This window comes from Labeo rohita, chromosome 7 (genome assembly GCF_022985175.1).
Source record: "Labeo rohita strain BAU-BD-2019 chromosome 7, IGBB_LRoh.1.0, whole genome shotgun sequence".
Classification (NCBI taxonomy): domain Eukaryota; kingdom Metazoa; phylum Chordata; class Actinopteri; order Cypriniformes; family Cyprinidae; genus Labeo; species Labeo rohita.
Window position 1 is genome coordinate 14896977 of NC_066875.1, and position 25480 is coordinate 14922456.

The following is a 25480-nucleotide window of genomic DNA, read 5'->3' on the forward strand; positions in this document are numbered from 1 at the left end:
ACTTCTTTATTCATTCGTGTCTTTCATCCTGTCCAGAAGATCCATTTCTCTTTAATATATCCTCACTCTCTTTTTCAGTCTAGCCCCATTTAATTTAGTTACAGGGTATAAAAAGAACGGAGTTTCAAGATTTATGTCCACATGTTCTTTTTAAATTGTTGTTGCCGCAATTTGTTAAGGTTCTGTAACATAATAAACTGTCCCCTCAGAACTGAGGTGATCTGCTGAAGAATTAACTATCCGCTGTTGCTTACTCACAACCTCACAAGACAAATGTATACAGCATTTAAAATGAAAGCATTTCAGAACCACGGACAGCGACAGGATTAAGGCACAAAATCACAGAAAGTGTCACAATTGTAAGGATAAAGCCCTAATCAATCACAAAAACTGTCTTGCAGCAATGTCATGGAGACCAGAGCAAAATTTTAAAAGACTATTCTTAGTTTTTTTTTTTTTTTAATATCAAGACATTTTATGTTTATGTTACTTTTTTAATCCATAAAGAACACTAATGCCTATGCCAGGACTATGGAGTTGTGGCTTAAATGAGTTGGCCTGATAAAATTGGAAGTTTACTGTTTTTTAAATACTATATTTATGCTATAACATCTATAAATGAATTTGCTTGTAAATATATACATTAAACACAAAAGTTTGGAGGCAAGTATCCACCTTATTTTTCCCATAAGAGTGGGTGCAGCCATTTGTAAATTTTTTATGTCTGGCTTCCAGACTCATCCACCTCCAGCTATTTTTAGCTGCACAAAAAGCTTGTTTTGCTGCTTGATATTGCAAACTGGTGTATCTTACCATATTATTTTAATGTATTATCTTAATTATGAACACACTAGTTTGTAGTGCAAACTCTTTTACAGTTTACTGCACTTCGATGTTCTTCTCCTAATGTCCCTATGGTGGATTATGAACAGGACATCTAACACAATACCAGAAAACAGCCTACTTCCACATTGAAAAATAAGGTGGATACAGTGCCGCCTAAAAGTTTGTGAACCCTTTAGAATTTTCTATATTTCTGGATAAATATGACCAAAACATTAATCAGATTTTCACACAAGTCCTGAAAGTTGACAAAGGCAGCCCAGTCAAACAAATGAGATGAATATATATAGTTTGTTATTTATTTATTGTGAAAAATGGTCCAGTGTTAAATATGTGTGAGTTGCAAAAGTATGTGAATCTCTAGGATTAGCAGTTCATTTTAAGGTGAAATTAGAGTCCATTTGTTTAGATGTGTTATCAATCGATAGGATGACTATCAGGTGCAAGTGTATGCCCTGTTTTAATTAATTGCTCACCTGGCTAGAAAAGGTTACAAAACCAGCTCTAAAGAGTTTGGACTCCACAAATCCACAGTCATACAGATTGTTTACAAATGGAGGAAATTTAAGACCACTATTACCCTCCCTAGGAGTGGTCAACCAACAAAGATCACTCAAGACTAGTAATAGTCTGCAAGGTTGCAAAAGACCTCATGGTAATTTTAAGCACGTAAAGGCCTTTCTCACATTGGTTAATAATAATGTTTATGAGTCCATCATCAGGAAAACACTGAACAACTGTGATATGAATGACAGAGTTGCAAAGAGAAAGCCAACTCTAAAAAAAAAAAAAAATAAATAAATAAAAACACTGCTGTCAACACAAGTCAGTTGGCTATTGGAGAAATGTTTTGTGGCTTGATAAGACGAAAATAAAACTTTTTGGGCTTAAATGAGAAGTGTTATGTTTGGAAAAAGAAAAAACACTTGGTGGTGGTAGTATCATGGTTTGGGACGGCTTTGCTGCATCTTGGCCAGACTGGCTTGCCATCATTGATGGAACAATAAATTCTGAATTATACCAGCAAATTCTAAAGGAAAATGTCAGGATATCTGTCTGAGAACTGAATCTTAGAAGAAAGTGGGTCATGCACCAAAACAATGACCACAAGCACACATTATACTAAAAGTCATTATACCAAAAAATTGTTAAAGAAGAACAAGGTTAATGATTTGGAATGCCTGAGTCAAAGTCCAGACCTCAATCCAAATGAAATGTTGTGGAAGTGACCTGAAGCAAGCAGTTCATAGGAGGAAACCTACCAATATCACAGGGTTCAAGTGTTTCTGTACTGAACAATGGGCTAAAATTTCTATAAGCTGTTGTGCAGGACTGATCAGCGGTTACAAAATATGTTACCTACGGTTATTGCTTAAAAAAGGGGTTACAAAGCAAAGATTCACACACTTTTGCAGCTCACAAATATTTAACACTGGATCATGTTTCTCAGTAAATAAATGACAAAGTTATTTGTTGATTAGGTTCTCTTTGTCAAATTTCAGGACTTGTGTGAAAATCTGATGATGTTTTGTGTTACATTTATGCAAAAATGTAGAAGGGTTCAAAAACTTTGGATTAAATAAATGCAGCCTTGGTGGACATAACTTCTTTGGAAAAAAAATCTTACCAACTCCACACATTTGAAAGGCATTGCACAATTTATTTTTTACATAAAGTTAACAAATTGCAGCAACAACAATTTAAAAAAGCATGTGTACATCAACCTTGAAAATCCGATCTTTTTATCCACCTTATTTTTCCCGAGAGAGCAGCCAAGGCCATTTGTCTGACTTCCAATAAATTTTTAGCTATACAAAACAGCTTGTTTTGCTGTTTAATATTGCAAACTGATGTGTTTTACCATGTTATTTTAATGTATTATCTTAATTATGAACATACTGGTTTGTAGTGCAAACAGTTTTACCATTTACTGTTACTTTGTCATTTTTCTTGTTATTTCCCTGTAGCAGCAAATGAACTGGAAGTCTCGACAACAGGCTTACTTCCGAGTTGAAGAATAAGGTGGATGCACTGTAACTAAATTAATTGGGGCTAGATGGAAAAAGAGAGTGAGGATACAGTAAGAGAAATGGATCTTCTACACAGGATGAAAGATGCAAACGAATAAAGTAGATCAGAGTAAAAAACTTATCATCATTTTACATTATTTATCCTTAAAGAACATGCCTAAGCTCTCTCTCTCTCTCTCTCTCTCTCTCTCTACATATATACACATACATACACACACACATATTATATATATATATATGGCATCAAGTACTAGGTCATGTTTTGTGAAGGGGTCAAATACTTATTTCACTCATTAAAATGCAAAATCAATTCATAACTATTTTGAAATGCGTTTTTCTGGATTTTTGGTTGTTTTTATTCTGTCTCTCACTGTTCAAATAAATCTACCATTAAAATTATAGACCGATCATTTTTTTGTCATATAATATACAGTATCTCACAGAAGTGAGTACACCCCTCACATTCCAGTAATCATTTTAGTATCTTCTCAAGGGACAATACTATAGAAATGAAACTTGGATATATTTTAAAGTAGTCAATTTGCAGCTTGTATAGCAGTGTATATTTACTGTCCCCTGAAAATAACTCAACATACAGCCATTATTGTCAAAATAGTTGGCAACAAAAGTGAGTACACCACATACAGTAAGTGATAACAGCACTATGTCATTTAACCATGCAAAGCGACATGTCCTATTCATCATGCTCATGTTTTGTCTGCTTGACAGGACCATACAAAGTTGTGTGTCTTGTATTAGAGCAGTTAAAATTTGGTGCTTTGAGTACAATTCTCTCATACTGACCACTGCATGTTCAACAAGGCACCTCATGGCAAAGAACTCACTGAAGATTTGAGAATTAGAATTGTTGATCTCCAAAAAGATGGCCTAGGCTATAAGAGGTTCAGTAACAACCTGAAACTGAGTTACAGTATTGTGACCAGGGTCCATACAGAGGTTTTCCAAGACTGGTTCCACTCAGAATAGGGCCCGCAAGGGTCGATCAAGAAGTTGGGTGCTCGTTCTGTGCATCAGGTGCAAAACCTGGCTTCAAAAAACAGATGCATGAGTGCTGCCAGCATTGCTTTAGAGGTTGCAGAAGTAGAAGGTCCGCTTGTCAGTGCTCAGACATACGCTGCACACAAGTCGGTTTGCATTGGCATCATCCGAGAAGGAAGCCTCTTCTGAAGCTGGCTTACAAGAAAGCCCGCAAACAGTTTGCTGAAGACAACCTGTCCAAGAGCATTAATTACTGGAACCATGTCCTATGGTCTGATGAGACTAAGATAAACTTGTCTGGCTCAGATGGTGTCCAGCATGTGTGTGATGCCCTGGTGAGTACCAAGAAAATTGTGTCTCTCTTACAATCAAGCATGGTGGTGGTAGCATCATGGTCTGGGGCTGCATGAGTGCTGCTGGCACTGGGGAGCTGCGGTTTTATTGAGGGAAACATGGATTTCATTATGTACTGTACATTTCTGAAGCAGAACATGATGCCTTCCCTTCAGAAACTGGGCCGAACAGCAGTTTTTCAACATGATAATGACCCCAAACACACCACTAAGATGATAATTGCCTTGCTGAGGAAGGTGCAGGTGAAGGTGATCTGACCTGAACCCTATTGAGCACCTATTGGGCATCCTCAAGCAGAAGGTGGAGAAGCACCATGTGTCTAACATCCAGCAGCTCCTTGATGTAATTATGGAGGTTTTGAAGAGGATCCCAGCAAATTCCATGCACAGAATGATTAAGGCAGCTCTAGGTAACAATGGTTTGACACAAAATATTGACACATTGGACACAGTTTTGACAAGTTCACTTAGGGTGTACTCACTTTAGTTGCCAGCTGTTTTGACAATAATGGCTGTATGTTGAGTTATTTTTAGGGGACAGTAAATATACACTCCTATACAAGCCGCACATTGACTATTCTAAAATATATCCAAGTTTCATTTCTATAGTATTGTCCGTTAAGAAGGTATACTAAAATGATTGCTGAAATGTGAGGGGTGTACTCACTTTTGTGAGATACTGTATATATTATTAAAGAAAATATATACATTTGTTGCTGGCCCATCAGGAAAAGATCCTGTGCTCCCTCTGACTAGTCAATCCCTACTGACATCTCTGTCTGGTGAATAACAATGGAGATATTATTTAGGCCTAATACATGTCTTTCCTTTTTCCAGGTGACAGAAAAGGTGTCAGACTTCCATTCTCGGTTATGTCAAAAACGGCATGTCTTTAGCCTGCAAGGCCCATAGGACGCCAACCAACTTGTCAAGACGTAAGAGCTTGAGAGGCTACTCAGGTGAGGGCTAATGATTACACAGGGAGAGAGAGCCAACAGAAAGGCGTCGACTAAGGAGAATTTCAGCATCTCATACTATTACAGTTGGGATTAGTCCGGCCTGGATTCCATCAGCTGTTACTGACTCAGTAATGGATAAAAAAAAGCTGATGTTAAAATAAAGCTTTTTCCACAGCCAAAAAAAAACAAACAAAAAAAAACACTCATGCTCAACCAGCAATGGAGACCAAGAAGGCGAGTATAATTTATTATCAAATTACTACAGCATTATAATAAATGGCCTATATTTCATGTCATGCAGGCCAGAAGAATAAAAAGAGCTGCTGGTTGGGCTTCAATCCAAAACTAGAGAGCTTTACCACCAAGAGCTCTAAAGATCAATTCTACTGGCAAGGCAAGTGCATTAGTTGTGGGATTTTTGAGCTTTTGTGCGTAAAATACCTTCTAAGACTGCCAGCAATAGAGATTTTGAAAGAACTGGGCCACTACCTAAATCCAAGGTAATGAGTTCATCCTGGTCTTAGTGGATTATTCCATCCAGTAACAGGAATTCCCGAAATCATCAAAGTGATATGGGACCAACAAACCTTTCCGCATAGGTGAGTGTATAAAACTGGCACAGGACTAACAGCTAACTGATTTTGGCCATTGTGAAAATGCAATCATTTTCACAACAGAAGAAGAAAATCATACATTCACCTAACATTTTTGCTGTAAATTGTATTATATAATACTGCATTTGGCCATTAAACAACTCATACTGGCAGACTGTCAGTTGTCACTGTGCCTTAACTAATTGAATTGTATATTAAAATGCAGTCTCATCCAAATCCAGCTCTCAAATATTCATCAGGCATATTCGAAAGTTGTCGAATAAGCCCACAGCTCTTACAAACCAGCAACAAAACGTGTTCACACAACCTCCTGCTACTACTACTGTATTGCCTTTTTTGTTGTGTCGCACCTCTGCTTCCAGCAACTCACTTGTCTCCTGTATTTCACATTGTCTCTTTTTTCCATTCGCTGGTGCTACTATCAAAGGTATTTAAAATGCTTTCACATCAGCGATCATGTGATCACCCAATAAAGCCCTTAAACACCCATGTAAACTCTGTAGGAGGGTAGTAGGCTATTAGACTTGCTAAACATACACCAACAAGTATTGGTATACCTCCAAAGGTGCTAAAGTACAAAGAACAGAGTTTTTATACTGTAATCCAACAGCAGCTGAGATAAAAGTTGGCTCTCTAATTTGAAACAATCAGTGGCTAACACAGGCCTATGACCTTGCGCAGATAATGAATGAAAACTGTGAAATCTTAATTGTGGAAAGCTTTCAGTAGGCGCACTACACATTTAATTAGTTTGTGTTGTTAGCTCACTGTATAAATGAGATCTTCTTTACTTTGCTATGGAGAATACAAGTACAAAAAAGTAATTACAGGGTCATTTAAGGTGGACTGTTCTTCTGTTTTCTCGACAATCCAAAGGAAAGCTTACAAGCCTAAAACAAGTTGGAATGAAATACCGCCACCTGTTGTACATGTACCTATATTGCAGGTAGTTTCTACAAAAAAACAAGAGGGACTGTGGACATGCAACAGCTTGCCAGATTTCATCAAGCCAAAAAAATAGAACAGTAAACCCATCCTGTCTGCTGCACCTGCCCAATATTGATTTATCCTGTCTCTCCATCTTTATCTGTCATCTCTTGCTCTCTCGCTCTCTCTTGCCTGGATGGTCTCTCTTTCCCTCTCTCTCGCTTTACCTTTTCTCTGCTGCTGCCAGCATCACTAATATCATTTCAAAAGATGATACATACAAATTTGACTCCTACAGGGGCAAGTGACTTATCAAAACTGACAGCATGTGGTTTATCAACAGATGGGAATTGGTAACGGTTCTCATGCACACACCTTGTAATCACTGGGTGGCGAGTCCATCTCTCCAAATCCGTAATCCTTCTGTCACTAACTCTAAGGTCAGAGGAGATATCTAAAAGTGTGTGTGTGTGTGTGTGTGTGTGTGTGTGTGTGTGCAAGCTTGCACTCAGTTTTGACAGAGCAGGCAGATCAACACAGATTAATCTCTACAAATAGAAACACTTTCCCAGCATGCACCAGGAGGGTTTCCCTCTACTCTTTATTCTTTTTTTTCCCCCTCCTGAAAAGTGAAATGTCAGACTACTGATTTTCCACTGGAACGTTTTGACATCAAAAACTCAACTCGAGTGTTCCACTGCATTAGCCCAAATATCTCTATATCAAGCCTAGTTCTGTCATTCTTCTCATTTTCATCCAAGCCATCTCAAATGTCATGTGGCAATACAATACGTTTCTACTTAGTAATCAGTTCAAATGAAGAAGCTGTGGTCATTTGATCATTTTTGTCCTTTTGCAGTTTTTGTCTTTACTTTGTAGCTCGTTTGTAAGCGTCTACATTGGGTTGTTACATTTATATTCAGTTTTGGTCATCCATATATTTCTATTATCTATACATATTTAACTATTTAATATATTTCTTATATATATTTCATCTTTTGCGGAATACAGTGGGATCCAAATATATAATGTACTCTCTTTCTCTCTCTCTCTCTCTATATATATATATATATATACAGTTAAGGTCAAAAGTGTGCACCCCCCTTTCAGAATCATTAAAAAATTACTTTACCAAAATAAGACAGGTCATACAAAATGCATATTCCCCAAAAAAAGTTCCCGGTTCAAAAGTTTACATCCCCTTGATTCTTAATACTGTGTTCTTACCTGACTGATCCACAGCTGTGTTGTTCATGAGTCCCTTGTTTGTCCTGAACAGTTCAACTGCCCGATGTTCTTCAAAAAAATCCTTCAGGTCCCACAAATTCTTTCGTTTCTCAGCATTTTTGTGTATTTGAACCCTTTTCAGCAGTGACTGTGTGATTTTGAGATTCGTCTTTTCACACTGAGGACAACTAAGGGGCTCATATGCAACTATAACAGAAGGTTAAAATGCTCACTGATGTTCCAGAAGGAAAAACGATGCATTAAGAGAACTTTTGAACAGAATGGAGATGTGTACACTTTTCTTATTTTGCCTAAATACCATATTTTTCATTTAATACTGCCCTTCAGAAGGTAGTTACATGTTTCCCAGAAGACAAAACAAGTTAAATTCACCATGATCTTCAAATTCAAAAGTTTTCACCCCCCCGGCTCTTAATGCATTGTGTTTCCTTCTGGAGGATTAAATGGGCATTTGAAACTTCTGTAATAGTTGTTCTCCGTCAGTTGTCCTCAGTGTGAAAAGATGGATCTCAAAATCACACAGTCATTGTTGGAAAGGGTTTAAATACATAAAAATGCTGGAAAACCAAAGAATTTGTGGGACCTGAAGGATTTTTCTGAAGAACAGCAGGCAGTTTAACCATTCAGGACAAACAAGGGACTCATGAACAACTATCATTAAACAAGAAAAAACATGTAGATTACTTTACATAATCTCAAAGGAATATAGCATGTAAAATAAGCTGCATAAATTCCGTTGCAAATTTACACAAGTGGAGCTGGGGGAGGTGGAGGGTTTCAGAGGAACTTCAGCTTACAGTGAAAACAGAACCAGACTATTAAAATGCTGAACAAAAAATCTTATTGACTGTAGAATTAGCATCAGCCAATCAGCTTGTGCCATGTGATTGCTAACAAATTTCAAGTTTGTTACTAATCATCTACAGAAAGAACAGAGATAAGAGGACATACAGAAAAATAGTGAGAGACAAATTCTGTAGGCAGTGCAACACATATCTCTATAATGACAGACATCACTAAGAGTTTACTACCAATAACTCATCGATCGCTTCAATCTCCATTTATTAGCCTCTGCTAAATACATCAATAAATAAAACACCTTCCTCTGAGGCTAGATCTTTTGACCGAGCAGCACTGAGAACTAACATATGTTAATCATTCAGTACACACATACAGCAAAGGAGCCGAGAGAAATCTGGGCCCGGTTGCACATGCCTTGAGGGGGTGTGTGTGCGTGTGACCAGGAATAATGAGAGAAGGTATTATAACCTTGAGTTGATTGACTCACACTGTCTAGAGGAGCTCAGGAAGGGCATGCTAAGTATGCTGCTAAAAGAAATCTATGTGCAAGCTGTGGTCGCAGGTTGTACACATGTCAATCATTCGCGCTTGTGTGTGTAATGTACCTGTTTGGCCAGATTGACTGAGTCTGAGGTCAGTCTGTCTCTTAGGTGAGGGTCAAGCTGGGCAGCAGGAGCGATCTCTACCACTTTCTGATGTCTTCTCTGGATAGAGCAATCCCTCTCATACAGATGAATTACGTTTCCATATTTATCACCTGTGAGTGAAAGCGAGGAGAATAAATATTGATAGAAAGGACAGAAAGAGATGTGAACAGAGAAGTTTAAGTTTGCCCAGCTTAAAGGGGTCATGAACTGAGAAATCAAAATTCCCTTGATCTTTTGACATATAAGAGGTCACTGTACTACAAAAACATCCAATCCTGTAAGAAGTCAAACCTTTCAAATTTGTTTAAAAACTGTTTATATTGAAGCCAATCTACCAAAATGACAGGTTGTGGAATGTGCCATTTTATGACGCAATAGTGTGGCTAATTATGTTGTTTTTTGATTTAAAACTCTTGACTACATTATAAGTGGACCTCAGAGAACAATACAAAATAAAAAAAAAATAAAAAACTGCTCATGAACCATTTAAATGGGTTATTCCCACAATGCAGAACATTACCATGTCCCAATATACAGGTGCATCTCAATAAATTAGAGTGTCGTGGAAAAGTTCATTTATTTCAGTAATTCAACTTAAATTGTGAAACTCGTGTATTAAAAAAATTCAGTGCACACAGACTGAAGTAGTTTAAGTCTTTAGTTTTTTTTAATTGTGATGATTTTGGCTCACATTTATCAAAAACCCACCAATTCTTAGTGAATTTTTTGTGAATTGTTGGCCCTCTAGAAAGTATGTTCATTTACTGTATATGTACTCAATACTTGGTAGGGGCTCCTTTTGCTTTAATTACTGCCTCAATTCAGTGTGGCGTGGAGGTGATCATGGAAGCCCAGGTTTCTTTAACAGTGGCCTTCAGCTCATCTGCATTTTTTGGTTTCTTGTTTCTCATTTTCCTCTTGACAATACCCCATAGATTCTCTATGGGGTTCAGGTCTGGTGAGTTTGCTGGCCAGTAAAGCACACCAACATCATGGTCATTTGACCAACTTTTGGTGCTTTTGGCAGTGTAGGCAGGTGCCAAATCCTGCTCGAAAATGAAATCATCATCTTTAAAAAGCTGGTCAGCAGAAGAAAGCAGGAAGTGCTCTAAAAATTTCTTGGTAGATGGGTGCAGTTTTCAAAAAACACAGTGGACCAACACCAGCAGATGACATTGCACCCCAAATCAGCACAGACTGTGGAAACTTAACACTGGACTTCAAGCAACTTGGGCTATGAGCTTCTCCACCCACCTTCCAGACTCTAGGACCTTGGTTTCCAAATGAAATACAAAACTTGCTCTCATCTGAAAAGAGGACTTTGGACCACTGGGCAACAGTCCATTTCTTCTTCTCCTTAGCCCAGGTAAGACGCCTCTGACGTCGTCTGTGGTTCAGGAGGGGCTGAACAAGTGGAATACGACAACTGTAGCCAAATTTCTTGACACGTCTGTGTGTGGTGGCTCTTGATGCCTTGACCCCAGCCTCAGTCCATTCCTTGTGAAGTTCACCCAAATTCTTGAATCGATTTTGCTTGACAAGCCTCTCAAGGCTGCGGTTCTCTTGGTGCGTTGTGCATCTTTTTCTTCCACACTTTTTCCTTCCACTCAACTTTCTGTTAACATGCTTGGATACAGCACTCTGTAAACAGCCAGCTTCTTTTGCAAAGAATGTTTGTGGCTTACCCTCCTTGTGAAGGGTGTCAATGATTGTTTTCTGGACAACTGTCAGATCAGCAGTCTTCCCCATGATTGTGCAGCCTAGTGAACCAAACTGAGAAACCATTTTGAAGGCTCAGGAAACCTTTGCAGGTGTTTTGAGTTGATTAGCTGATTGGCATGTCACCATATTATAATTTGAGTGAATTGGTGGGTTTTTGTTAAATGTCAGCCAAAATCATCACAATTAAAAGAGCCAAAGACTTAAACTACTTCAGTCTGTGTGCACTGAATTTATTTAATACACAAGTTTCACAATTTGAGTTGAATTACTGAAATAAATTACTTTTTCCACGACATTCTAATTTATTGAGATGCACCTGTACCTAATAAAACATTTTCTTAATATATAAACAAAAGATAAAATATAAAAATAACATTTGTTTTTATCACAAATAAGTGAGAATTAATTTTATTCAGTTTACTACTTTAAGCAGATGTTCTCATTATTGTCATGTCACATGAAAAACTAGAAATAAATTAGGATCTGTTTCAGGTTTTTCATATTGTAGGTTTTTACTGTGTCCTCAATTGCACTTGTTTTCTGTTTATCTTTTGTGATATCCCTTTAGTTTAACTAAAAAAAGGAGTGACATTTTTTTGTGGGAAAACAACCAAAACAGGAGCAAGATTTAGCAATCTATCAGATAAAATATGTGATATTCTTTGTATTATCGCTAAAACATTTCATCCTGTGACAGAAAACAAGATAATACAATTGTTTCAAACAGTGGTTAAAACAGTCTTCTTCAAGTGAATATGCTGGGTTGTGTCGATATTCTCCTTTATATTTGAGTTAATTCTTTTGTATCTCAGATATTTGTCTACATAGCTTTAATATTAGATTCACAATGGAGGATAAGAAGACAGTCATAAAATCAGTTTATCTGAGAATGAGAGAAAGGGAGAGAGAGAGAGAGAGAGCATGTGGTTGGTGTTCCCTGGACACACACAGAGCCATTCTCTGTTAACAAGCCCAATTCAATTCCAGCTGTATGTTATCGACTATGAGCTCTGTTCCAGACGAGCAAATCACGTCTAATGAGCCAAAATACTCAGCTATAATGGCTCAAATACACCAGAGAGAAGCTAATAGATCATAGTAAGCATAGTAAACAAATATGTGCACACAGCCTAGGGACTAGCAGACAAATTCTTATATTATCCGTCTCTGTTTCTTTTGTCAACACAAACATACACAAACACAAAATACATGGATTAATATACTCACCAAGAATTTGTACTTCAATGTGTCGAGGTTTCTCAAGGAACTTTTCAACAAACAGAGCACCATCGCCAAATGCCGCCAGAGCCTCTGAATATGCTCTTTGATAGTTCTCCTCTAATTCCTGTAAATAAGTCACAAAATTCAATATTACAATAATAAAAACACTTAATGTATATACACTATTGTTGAACTTAGTATACTTTGATTTCTCTTCTGTGAAGTACACAGTCGAAGACATTAAATGAAGTCAATCCAGAAAAAATGGGGGACAATATTTACACACTCTTTACAAGACAATGCCTGTCCACTTGTCTCACAGAGCCTTGTAGATAGAGGCAATAAACACTAAACACTTTTCACTAGTGACAATAAATACAGGCAATAAATACAGCAAATGGACTATGTAGAGCAAGTAATGTCAATGTGATATAGTATTGCAATGGAGTAGCAATTGTCACATGTGCATGTCCACGTGTCAAGTGGAGGACAATGAGCATCTATTGTACCGTAACGCAATTGAAAGCAATCGTAAAACAGATGGTATCCACTCACAAATAATATATGTTGTATACACGTGCAGAAAAATAGGCCCATTAACAGTCGTGATCGACATGGTTTAGTGGGCTAGCCTTGAAACATCACAGTTATCTGTTTAAGGGGAAAAGGGCACTACTGTCAGATACTGTCAGAACACAATGTCAGAGTTTTTTTAAAGAGGCGAAGGGTGATTTTGTAAGTCTAGCAAGAATCCCTGAGGCCTTGAGTGAAAATCTGATATGTGCAATTTTTCAATTTTAAAATGCTTTCTTCTATTCCAGTTTAATTTGTAGAAGCAGCTGTAATAAGTTTACAGCGTTGTGGCACTCTGTATATTAAAATGGCTGACCTGCTATCAACAAAGTGACATATGATGGTTTTTGATTCCCTGATTGTTTATTTTTTAGGCCTTTAGGGGTCAGAAGATACACAGACCTCATAATTTCGAACCACCCTCATCCCACGGCCTCCTCCTCCATATGCAGCTTTAAAGATGATGGGAAAGCCATATGTTTTGGCAAACTCCTGAGCCTCTTGAAGAGATGAGATAGGTGCGTCTGTTCCAGGAACAACTGGAACACCTTCACACACACACACACACACACACATTTTCAATGATTCATATATAAGTTTCACAAACAAGTACTGTAACAAAAATAACTTATGAATATATGTATGTATGTATATACATATATATGTATATAAATATATATAGGAATGCGTGCGTGTAAACAGCAAAAACACACATTGATCAAATTATTTGCTATGTTTTTGCTGTTTACACCATGGGACAAGCTGAATATGGAATAAGCTGCTTTGTTGTTGACAAATGATAGACATTTGCAAGTTTTGTTTTCTACAATGGATTGCAGGTAAATATCCACTACACCCAGTGCTCTTTTTGTTTTCTGTCTTATAAAAATATCCCAGTGAAATATATTTCGGTGTGTGAAACCACTGAAAACAATTATGTGCATCAGTGAACTTTCCTAATAAATCAAACTGAATTGCGAACAATTTCAGACTTTTTTACAAACCCGTTAAAACAATTAGATCAAAAGATTCAATCACGAATCTGCCATTGTTCTTAAAAAAATAAAAAACATACTTTTCAGCTGAAATATTATTAGAGAAAATGATTCTCATCCATAGATATGCGGTAATCTGACAATATTTTACTGGGGCACAGCAGTATTTTACCAATACAAAGGGGCCTGCGACCCCCCCACACATACAACCAGATGGATTTGGCCTAAATCGAATGTGAAAAATTAACAGAATTTGATTCAGATCTATTTATTTTTTGCATACTATTTGAGCAACAAAATATACAACAAAATATACAAAATAAACATGCAATAAAAGAGATTAAAAAATTAAAAGTTAACATCAACTAAGATTCTACAATAAAATGAATATGAGGGACATATAAGGAAAAGATGTTTAAAAAAAACCGCAGAAACAGAGCTCGATAAGGAAAGCCAATACAGATTAAGCACTACTTGTGCTCTGCTGATCAGGAAATTAACAAGAAATTCCAAAGAACCGGCACAGTACCAAAGCCAGTAAACTGATGCCCATTCTATTTCTGATGTACACCAAGTGCTCACGCTACTTTTGACACAAAGGACAATTGAATTTGGAATGGTCACATTGTTGCATCTAGTGTAGACATGATGTAAGGTGTTTAACTGATTGTCAGGGGTCCTGAGCACTTGTCTGTGGTTTAGGCTGGAAGCTACACCAGCCTGGCCAAGCAGGGGACCAACTAGATAAACCACTTTCAAATTGTTTAGTCATGCACAATTTTTGCAGAAATTTAATTACTGTACATTGATATACAAACTGCAAATCACTGACTCAGGTTTGTTATACACTCAAAGCCCTTTCGTGGCCACATTTTATAATAATGTGAAGGTGATTTTTCTTTAAATAAATGAAGAATTATGCAAAGGATTAGCGAAATGCAGCATTACAAATTGTGAGAGGAAGCATGTCCCAAAGAGAAATATGCTATTTTATTTCTAATAACCACACAAAGAAATATTCACTTTATAAAGGTTATGAAAAGAATATACACAATTGCTTGTGTTATTTTTTTAGGCAGCCTGTTCTCCATTAAATAATTAACTACCTTCTTTAGAAGATTCCTTGACTTTTCAAGAACAAGGACATGTAAAATAATGTTCTTTGGGGCGTTCAGGTTAAACACAGGACTACTAGGCCTACTAGAAATACCTAACAAGGTTATATCATGCTGACTGACAGACTTGACAGGTATTCATGTAAACACAGCTGGCTATGTCTGAAGTAAACGTGAAGTGAAAGTAACAGATGGGACAAAAAAGGAAATTTGTCAAAAGATCAGTTCTGTGATTTACACCTTGTAGTGTAAAAGCAGTAATAATTCCATAAAAAGCTCTTACCCTGAACAAATGTTTTCATTATATGGCTTGGTTTGATTTAATTTGACTTGCTAAGTGGTAAATTTAGTATTTTTTCACTGTTTGTATCTGCTTGTTTGTGTTTACGCATTTCAGACAGACTGTCAGTCAGTCAGATATATGCAGCTGCAGTGCAGAGCCAAACGTGACAGCAGTTCCTGACTATCATTCTCAGTATAGAAGTTAAGGCAGAGCTGAGGAATGCCTAACCTCATTCCACCACTGAACCCAACCAAAACTCCAAGAGTCTATAAGCTGTGCCTTAACTTTCTAACTGAGACTTCTGATCAAAAACTGCCATCACAACTTAGTAGCGGAGATTTTTCAGTGACTCTTTACGCCAGTTACATTGTTAAAGGAGAAGTCCACTTCCAGAACAAAAATTTACAGATAATGTACTCACCCCTTCTCATCCAAGATGTTCATGTTTTTCTTTCTTCAGTCATAAAGAAATTGCATTTTTTTGAGGAAAACATTTCAGGATTTTTCTCCATATAGTGGACTTCTATGGTGCCCCGAGTTTGAACTTCCAAAATGTAGTTTAAATGTGGCTTCAAACGATCCCAAATGCGGTTGTAAACGATCCCAGCCAAGGAAGAAGGGTCTTATCTAGTGAAACGATCAGTTTTTTCATAAAAATAATACAATTTATATACTTTTTTAATGTCAAACGCTTGTCTTGTCTTGCTCTGCCTGAACTTTTTTTTTTTCTGGTTCATGACAGTTAGGGTATGTTGCAAAACTCCCATCTCATGGTTTCCCTCATCTTCAAAATCACCCTATATCGCTGTTTTACTTTTTTGTTAAGAGTGTTTGATCTTCTTTGCATGTTTACTTTGCAAAGACTGGGTTGGAACTTCTGCAGCGATGTAGGATGATTTTCAAATTATTTTTGAAGCTGAGGGAGAAAATACGATTGGAGTTTTTCAACATACCCTAACTGTTTAGAACCAGAATACAGAGAGTTCAGGCAGAGCAAGACAAGATGAGCGTTTTCGATTAAAATGTATTTAAATCGTATTTTTTTAAATGAAAATAACCGTTTCACTAGATAAGACCCTTCTTCCTCGGCTGGGATTGTTTATAACCACATTTGGGATTGTATGAAGATGCATTTAAACTACATTTTGGGAGTTTAAACTCAGGGCACCATAGCAGTCCATTATATGGAGAAAAATCTTAAAATGTTTTCTTCAAAAAACATAATTTCTTTACGACTAAAGAAAGAAAGACATGAACATCTTGGATGACAAGGGGGTGAGTACATTATCTGTAAATGTTTGTTCTGGAAGTAGACTACTCTCTTAAGCCAGTACAGGTGATGACACAATGAGACTGTCTTATTGATTCACTGATTAACATCTATTTAACCAATTCGTTCAAAACACTAATTTATTCAGAAAATTTATGTTTACGAGTGAGTTATTGATTCATCCACTCAACCAATTTGTTCAAAAACATGTGGTTTATTTTGCTGTGGCTTCATTTGGAATTATTAGAAAAAAATAAACAAAATAACAAAAGCAATAATTTGCCTGCAAGTTTAAGTTAATCATACAGAATGAAATGTTAGTTATATGAACAAATATGAAACATTAATAATTGATAATAAATAGTAATTAGTTTTCTTGTATAAATATATAATTTCTTGGTTGTTGTTTTTTTTTCTACACTGAAAAATTGTACAAAATTTTCTTAATTGCAAATACCCTCGTGCTAGGATTGTCCTGGTAGTATTTACCCCAAATAAAAGAGTTTAATTGGTACCTGCTTTTATGGCCAGGCCACGGGCTTCCACTTTATCCCCCATCTTGCGCACAACCTCTGGGGAAGGACCAATGAATCTTACCCCGGCATCAGCACAGGCTTGGGCAAAGTCTGCGCGCTCTGATAAAAAGCCATAACCAGGGTGGATTGCATCCACATTATTTTCCTGAGAGGGAGCACAGGCAGGGAAACACAGAAGGGACGAGTGATAGAAAGTCAGAAAGCAAAAAGAGAGCAGAATGAAAAAACATTAGTCAGGGATGTGTATGTGGCACAGCAGTCAGGCCTAATTATTCTGATGCTGGAAAATACTAATTTCATTAAAATCCCAATCAGAGAGAATTTGAAAGGCCTCTCTCTCTCTGTTGGCTGACTGCGTGCAACATGGTAATTGCATTGGAGAAAGACTAATTATTCTGAGACCGTCTGCTGAGGTTAGAGACGATGATGTTGGCTGCTTGTTCAGTTTTAATACGGTGTGGTGTGGTGTGTGTGTTATGCTTTGTGTTTATGCATTATTAGTGCATTGTTGTGGTGGCTGAGCTGCTGGTTTAAGAGATGAGCTGCCTGTGGCATAATGAGAGAGATAGCCAAAGGATCTGAATCTGGCTGGCATCTCTGACACTGTTCCAAAAAAACAGGAAAGGACCTATTTGAGCACCATATAGTGAAGTGCTGATGTGAATACTAAGCACTGGAAGAGAGCCGTTTAGTGCACAATGCAGACAGGCCGTCATTCAAAGGGTGACAGATAAGGTGAATCACAGTCTAACGGATAGATATATAACTGCCTAACCTTAGCCACTTTGATTATGTCGGGGATATGGAGATAGGCTGCAACGGGGGACAGGCCTCTGCCAATGAGGTAAGCCTCATCTGCCTTCTGTCTGTGCATCTGCCCCGTGTCCTGCTCCGAATATACAGCCACTGTACGGATCCCAAGCTCTGTGCATGCCCGAAACACCCGAATGGCTATTTCACCTGATGGGAGAAAGAGAAACTATTTAAAAACAAGAAAAAATTCAAATCAAATTTGTGAAATGTATACTGTGGTTAGTGGACGGTAGTGGTAGTTGAGCCCAGGTGAGGACAAAACAATGACAACAAAAAATGACAGAAAAAAAAATGGTATAAAATGGAGATAATCATTTTGGGGGGTACATGGCATCAAAAAGTTTGAAAACCTCATGAAAACCCCCTATGAGGCCGTGTGTTGGCATGCAGATCTGACAAGTCAGTGAATAAATAAGAACAAGCTTCGGATGAGTAAATAATGACAAGAGGGTGGGTAAATAAAAACAAGTAAACCACAATTAATTTAAAACGCACCACTCACGGGCATGTGTGTATTTAGTTTTTCAGAGCACTAATCCATGGAACAGGCTTTCACTTTCCATAGTCTTTTCACTGTTTGCAAAATATTTAATCTCGGGATTACAAGTCTTACCTCTGTTTGCCACCATGACCTTTTTGATTGGTCGATACTCCAGGCTTTGGGGAGACAAATGGGCAGAACGACAAAACAAACCCACTCTCCTGATGAGCAGGATGCCCATCTTGCTCCTGGACCCTCCCAAATGCAGGAGCATCCTAGAGAAATACAAACAAAGATGAACAGATCGCTTGTAGTTATCCTCCCTTAATTAGTTTTAAAAATACGGACAGTGGAGGAGTCAAAATTGAACGATCTGTAGCTACACGCTTTAGAATACATGAAACAAAGCTCCTAATAAGGTCTTCACCGAAATAATAAGTCAGTCAAATTTTAACGAGCCTTTATGTATTTTAAAACTGTTTTCATATTTCACTAGCTATGTAGAGGTAATACTATCTATAGTGTTTTGAATCTGCTGTAGTAAGGGACTGCTGCCATCTAGTGGTCGTCATGTAAACTGTTTTATACTTGCGTTTTTCCTTGTTGGTCTATGCATTGTTTCTTTGTGCGAGCATTTTGAGGACCAAATGTCCACACAAATATAGTAATACCAGTAAATTTTGACCTTGTGGGGACATTTTTTTTCCATGAGGAAAACAGTTTATAAATCATATAGAATAAAGAGTTTTAAAAATCTAAAATAAGGTTTAGGGGAAGGTTTAGGGGTAGGATTATGGTAAAAGGATGGAAAATACAGTTTGTACAGTATAGAAAAATTCTGTTTATACAGTATAAAAATTGCCTATGGAATTACCCCACCAAAAAATTGAAACCAGTAGGAGAGAGTGGGGTGAGATGAGCTTTTTTTTTTGTTGTTGTTGTTTTCTTACTTATGTGGTCCTTAAGATAAGGGAAAATTAGGCAGAAGTACAATGAAAGTATCTACAGTAATTTCTGGATGTTTTCAATCATAAATTATCAGAATGTATCTATGACAAAAGGTTCTAAAAATATGGCTTCTTATAAAAAAGTCCAATTTGCTTCAGGTTAGGGGTAAATTGACCCGAGTCAGGGGGTAAGATGCACCGTCTGGGTGAAAACTCACCATATGACTGAATTTGAGTCAAACCCATATGAAAAGATAATTAAAGATAATTTACCTCTTTTAAAAAACTAATTTAATAATCAAATTTCATTTTACAAACTGTCATATTTATTTTTATTAAAGCTAACTTGAACAAAATAAAAGAAATCAAATTAAATTTAATTTTTAATCTTTAATTATTTGCATTTCTGAAATAACGTGTTGAACACCAAAGTTTTAACCTTCCCAAAAACAGACTAAACAGGGAGTTTGTTGAGTAAATTTAAATAAAAACTGAATTAGAATGAAGGAATAAATGTCACTGAAACTAATACATATTTTAGCCAAAAGATTATTTGCATGGTACATTTTCTGCAATGTCGAACCGGCCATTAAGGACTATGGGTGAAAAGATATATTTGATTATGTGATGAAAAGCATCTTCTGGTTCTCAGAGTAGGATTTGGTGCACTTGTACACTGTCCCTATCAAATGAACTACAAAAAATATCTATATATATGATAAATTAAACCAGTTGCGTAATATCACATTAAAATACCAGTTTATACTTAAGAGATTTAACTTAACTTCAGCGCCTTATGCTGGCTCAACTTACCCCACAGCATTTGGCTCACTTTGCCCCATAAAAAGAACTAGCTAGCTTACCAATTCAGGCTAATTTTTAGCTAAATGATTTGCATGGTTTTATATTTTGCTAAATCACCTATATGCATGCAAATTTGTTTTGATGTAACAGCCATTACATCTCTTATGCTAAAATTTTACTCTGACAAGCCAAAAGTAAATGGGTTCCTTCCACTCCTCTCATGTGTTTCTCCTTTTCACAGTCTGGCAGAAATGTGTGATTCCAAAATACATCTTCCCATGACAATAAAAGTGTACAGCTGCCAAGATACAGGGGGTGGGTCAACTTACCAACTGGCTCAACTTACCCCACTCTCCCTCTGTGTGTGTGTGTGTGTGTGTGGCTGAGTATCTATAAGTTTATCATATTTATGAGTAAACAACATTAAAATTATTTTAAAACATTTCTTGGCTACTTCAATATATCAGTTATAGATTCAGAACAATTATCAGCAAAGATGCTGCTTGATGAATTACAGGGGGCCATCAGAAGTTTGAAATTGTCTTACTGAGACATTTATACCAATATATGCATATTTATACCTGTCTGATAGGTCTAAGAAAACTGTTCCATTGTGTCTGTTCAAATTAGTTTAGAGTGTGTTTGTGTGTGTTTCAGTGGGAAGCAAACTACAAATTACGCCCCGCTATGCTAATTCTCATTTCACTGTTTTACTCTATTTCTGTCTATGTCTCACCTACACTGTCTCAGATGGCAGACATAATATTGAAACTCATTTTTTCACCTACTTTATATTCAATGTGAACACACCAACCTTTTTAACAGCACTGTAATGCAAATTTAGAAGTTTGATTTTTCATTTGTCTCCTAGTGCTAATTACATACTTACACTGATATTCATCATGAAATAAAAATGCATAGAAGCTCACATTTTCTTTAAAAACTGGTATTTGCAAAAAAAAAAAAGAAAAAAAAAAAAAAAAGAAGAAGTGCTTAAGTGCTTAAGTGATTTTAGGCATGTTGCTATGCGGTTGCTAGGTAGCTGCTTTATGTCCCATGTCAAATGAACCCACTCCAAAGTCTCTATGATATTCTTGTCTCTGATTTTGCTTTGGTCTCTCCTCCAGTGTAACTTGCAGGCCAAAGTTCAATAATCATGGTTGGGGATTTGTTCAAATCTGTAACGCTAAGTATGAGTGAAAGAAATATTTATACAAGCTTTAGAAAGCATCAGTAGATAACAGGGTTGGTAGGTTTTCACAACAAAACCCACCTAATTGCTTCTCAAAACTAGCCCAAATCGGGGGGGAATTCCATGGGAAAACTGTGGACTTGGCAACACTGCTAGAAAAGCAATACATATTGAAAGGCGCAGTCCATGAAACCTTTTCTAGGTTAAAGGACACAGCTCAAAGCCAGAAGTGCTGGATAAAAGAGTCAGTGGGTTTGTAGCTCATAAACAGAGAAAAACTTTGAACTAAAGAGTTAGTGGGTTATTAGGTGTCCCTTCATCAAGAATCCTGTGTCAACATGAACTTCGATCGTGTGGGAAAATCCAGTGAACATCCACATTTCTTAAACTTCGGTGACACTAAATGCAGTACAACTCAGTAGGTATATTAGCTGCTTTGTTAAGCTATACTCTCTTTTAGGTAGGAAAAACATATTTTTTTCAGAATAAACCATAATTTAGATGGCACACCTATGAACCTGCCGATGGCTCCAAGAGGGGAAATTACAGAGAAAAATATAATGATCGGCCTATTGGTGCCTTTCAAAATTGCTCAGTTAGCGTTAAATTACTCTGAACACTGCCCTAAAAGGCCAAGCTGGGTAAAATCATCATGCTCAACCACCTCCGTACACAATCTAAATAGAGCCATACATCAGCAGAGCTTTTTTGGAGCCTTTTGTTGCTTGCTCTTGCTCTCTTTTCAGTCTATTCCCTCACCTCACCTTCCACCTGACTAACACTTCCTGCGGTGTTTGTCCATTAGAGCTCTGGCAGATAGATGTTCAGTGTCTTTACATTCTGAGCAGTGCAAATGTTCTGCCATTAGGACAGATGAGCCCTGCTCAAGCAATACAAACACAAATTCACGACTTTATGAATTTACAGTTTGAGCCAAAGTCAACCCCAGAAGTCAACATGGACATGCTTAAACTGAAACTAAAGAGTAAAAAAAAAAATAAAAGAAAAGAAATAAATAAATAAAAATGTAATAACATCTATAATTAAAATAATAATAATAATAATAATAATAATAATAATAATGTACACAATATATATTATAATATATGCAACAATAGGTTGTGAGGTTAACTTACAAAGTTTTTTTGTTTTGTTTTGCAATGTGGACAACTTCTAGCCTTTAACCCCCCTCTGTGAACCAATTCAGACTCTGTTACTGGTTCTTTCTGGATGTGTAGTACGTGAGCACTGTTATCTGTCAAGAACAAATTATCCCATCCTCCTTTGATGAGCTTTACGTGGACAGCGTGTTCAAAGTTGGGGGTCTTCTTTGTTTGTTTCTCTGTGGTGTTTTGTTACATATTAAACAACACCAGACTGAACTCTGTACAGAGTATTTTATCGTCTCGGGAGTTGAATGATGAATAAGTTAATGATAACAAAATACAATTGATTTGCCAAGTTGCTCAAATACCAATCCAAGTCAAAAAGATATGCAATCAGATATGCTATCACACAAGTGGCATTTTGTTTTGATCCTTCAGGTAGTAGGACTCCATTCTATTGTTCTTGTGCAAACTTTTGTCTTCTTATGTAAATAACTATGCTGCTGATATGTCCTTAATGCTGCAAGAACAACTGAACTAGTTTATGTTGCACAGTCCTGCACCAAAAACCGACCAAAGGTCTTGCAGTCCACACAGTGTTAAGATTCAATTTTTTACACACAGTTTATGTATTCCACTGTCCTGTATTTCTTCCTGAAATAATCATGCATGTGCATACTTACACTCTCACTCACATATGGACAAAATTTATGTTGGACCAATTTTAAAATGGTGTCAATGGTATCATCATATTTGCATGCTGTTAGCCAATAAACAAATGATATTAAAATTCTATACAACTGCATAACAAATTAAAACGCTAATGAGTCATTTTAATCCCTAGGACCTTTAGGCATCACAACTTTACTGTGTAATGTGCAGTATAAAAGTGGATTTTCATTTAGAAACTTGATTTAAATATTATTTGTAAATCTTAAATTATTAGTCTTTTTAAAAATGAACTACAAGTAGGTATATATAAGGTAAAGGTACTCTAAATATAAAAATAGAGAAAACACAAGCAATTAAATATCAAAAATTGACCAACATATATCCGGTATTAACCAATATCAGCCAATATCGATATATAGTACTAATACATATATTGTGCAACCCTGACAAAAAATAGCATTTGTGTGGTCCTATTTATGACCAAACAAGCACATATTCTGACACAAAATGCACTTATGTTTAGGAAATGTTTTGAACACACACAATCACTATACTGACATAGTAGTAGTTGCATCACCACGTGCACTTGATCTCTGAATGTACACACACATACACACACACACACACACTTCAAAACAAAGTTAACAGCATGAGGCTTCACCCTGTAGCGTGAAAAGTATCTATTACATTTCCCCTCAAAACAGTGAATACCCAACCAACCGCACACAGCTGTACTCACTTGTCCAGTCAAGTCCAGATACAGTCCAAAATCACAGCAGGTGTCAGATGTAAACAAATAAATGGGCCAGAAAGTTCTGCCGCAGTCCTGTGGTACAATGAGCAGATCCAGGGAACGGAGAGTGTTGGCAGCGTTATGACATGCACCCAGGCTCTATCATGCACACAGTCAGAACTGCTCTTCTGTCACACTGGCTCTGAGACTGGAAGGCCTGGATCCTGTTAATCTCTTTCTGTCGCTCTCACTCACTCTCACTTCTGACCTCTCTCACTAGATGCAGGTTTTCATCCTCTGATTGTTACGTAATACTTACACACCCCCGTTCACATGGGCCAACCACAGGCACTCTGTTTCCACTACCAAAGAGCGGCAGGATTTAAAGACTGAGATGGGGAGGGAGGAATGGATAGGGAGGAGGGAGAAGAGAGAAATGATAAACAGAGTTTTGCTAAATGCTGTGCATTATATGATGAAAGGAGAGTGAAGGAATTGAAACCAACACAAGAAAAAAATAGTTCATAATATTAGGGGAACACAGAGCTGTAGTCCAAACAACAGTCTAGCTTTTAACCCCTTCTCAACACCCTTCATTGTGGCATGGGGACAATAAATGATATACTCATACTGTTTTTTAAAGAAGTTTCTTATGCTGATCAAGGCTGCTTTTATTTAAAATACAGTAAAATGTGAACTATCACTGCAATTTAAAATAGATGATTTCTATATGAACATGTTGTAAAATGTAATTTTATCCTGTGATCAAAGCTGAATTTTCAGCATCATTAGTGTCACATGATCCTTCAGAAATCATTCTAATATGGTGATTTATTATCAATGTCGAAAACAGATATGCCACTTAATTCAGGATTTTTTGATGAATAATAAATAAACAAAAATAAAAAAGAGAAAGAAAACCATTTATTTAAAATAAAAATGATTTGTAACAATATACCATTCAAAAGTTTGGGGTAATTTTTTTCAGAAAAGATGTGATAGTTAAGACTGCAAAAACGCAACAGATAGAAAAGTAAAGATGTGACTGATAAATAGTGTTACACTTACACTACCAGTTAAAAGTTTTTGGACAGTATACATTTTCTATTGTTTTTTAAAGATGTGTCTTCTGCTCACTAAGCCTGCATTTATTTGATCTAAAGTACAATGAAAACAGTCAAATTTTAAAATATTTTTACTATTTAAAATAACTGTTTTCTATTTGAATATATTTTATAATGTAATTTACTCCTGTGATTTTAAAGCAGAATTTTTAGCATCATTACTCCAGTCACATGATCCTTCAAAAATCATTCTTATTCTGATTTGATGCTCAAACATTTATTATTATTATTATTATTATTATTATTATTATGTTGAAAACAGCTGATTAGATTTTTTCAGGTTTCTTTGATTAATAGATCTCTTTGGATCTTTCTATTCATCAAATAATTCTGAAGGAAAAAATGTACTCAACTGTTTTAAATATTAATGATAATATTAAAAAAAAAGTTTCTTGAACAGCAAATCATATATAATGATTTCTGAAGGCTCATGTGGCATTGAAGACTAAAGTAATGATGCTGAAAATTCAGC

At 36.6% G+C, this 25480-nt stretch overlaps 1 protein-coding gene across 1 annotated transcript in view; it reads right to left on the reverse strand.

Moving 5' to 3' along the window:
• Positions 1–24224, reverse strand: part of pcxb (pyruvate carboxylase b) — a 203517-nt gene extending 179293 nt beyond the window's left edge. The window contains exons 1-7 of the mRNA XM_051114648.1: positions 23891–24224; positions 18563–18705; positions 17912–18096; positions 17116–17281; positions 13340–13485; positions 12371–12488; positions 9380–9531 (exon numbers count right to left, since the gene is read on the reverse strand). Coding sequence (XP_050970605.1) covers positions 9380–9531; positions 12371–12488; positions 13340–13485; positions 17116–17281; positions 17912–18096; positions 18563–18704 — 909 coding nt within the window. The 5' untranslated portion in view covers position 18705; positions 23891–24224. The remainder of the gene's footprint in view (positions 1–9379; positions 9532–12370; positions 12489–13339; positions 13486–17115; positions 17282–17911; positions 18097–18562; positions 18706–23890) is intronic.
• Positions 24225–25480: the final 1256 nt, after the last annotated feature.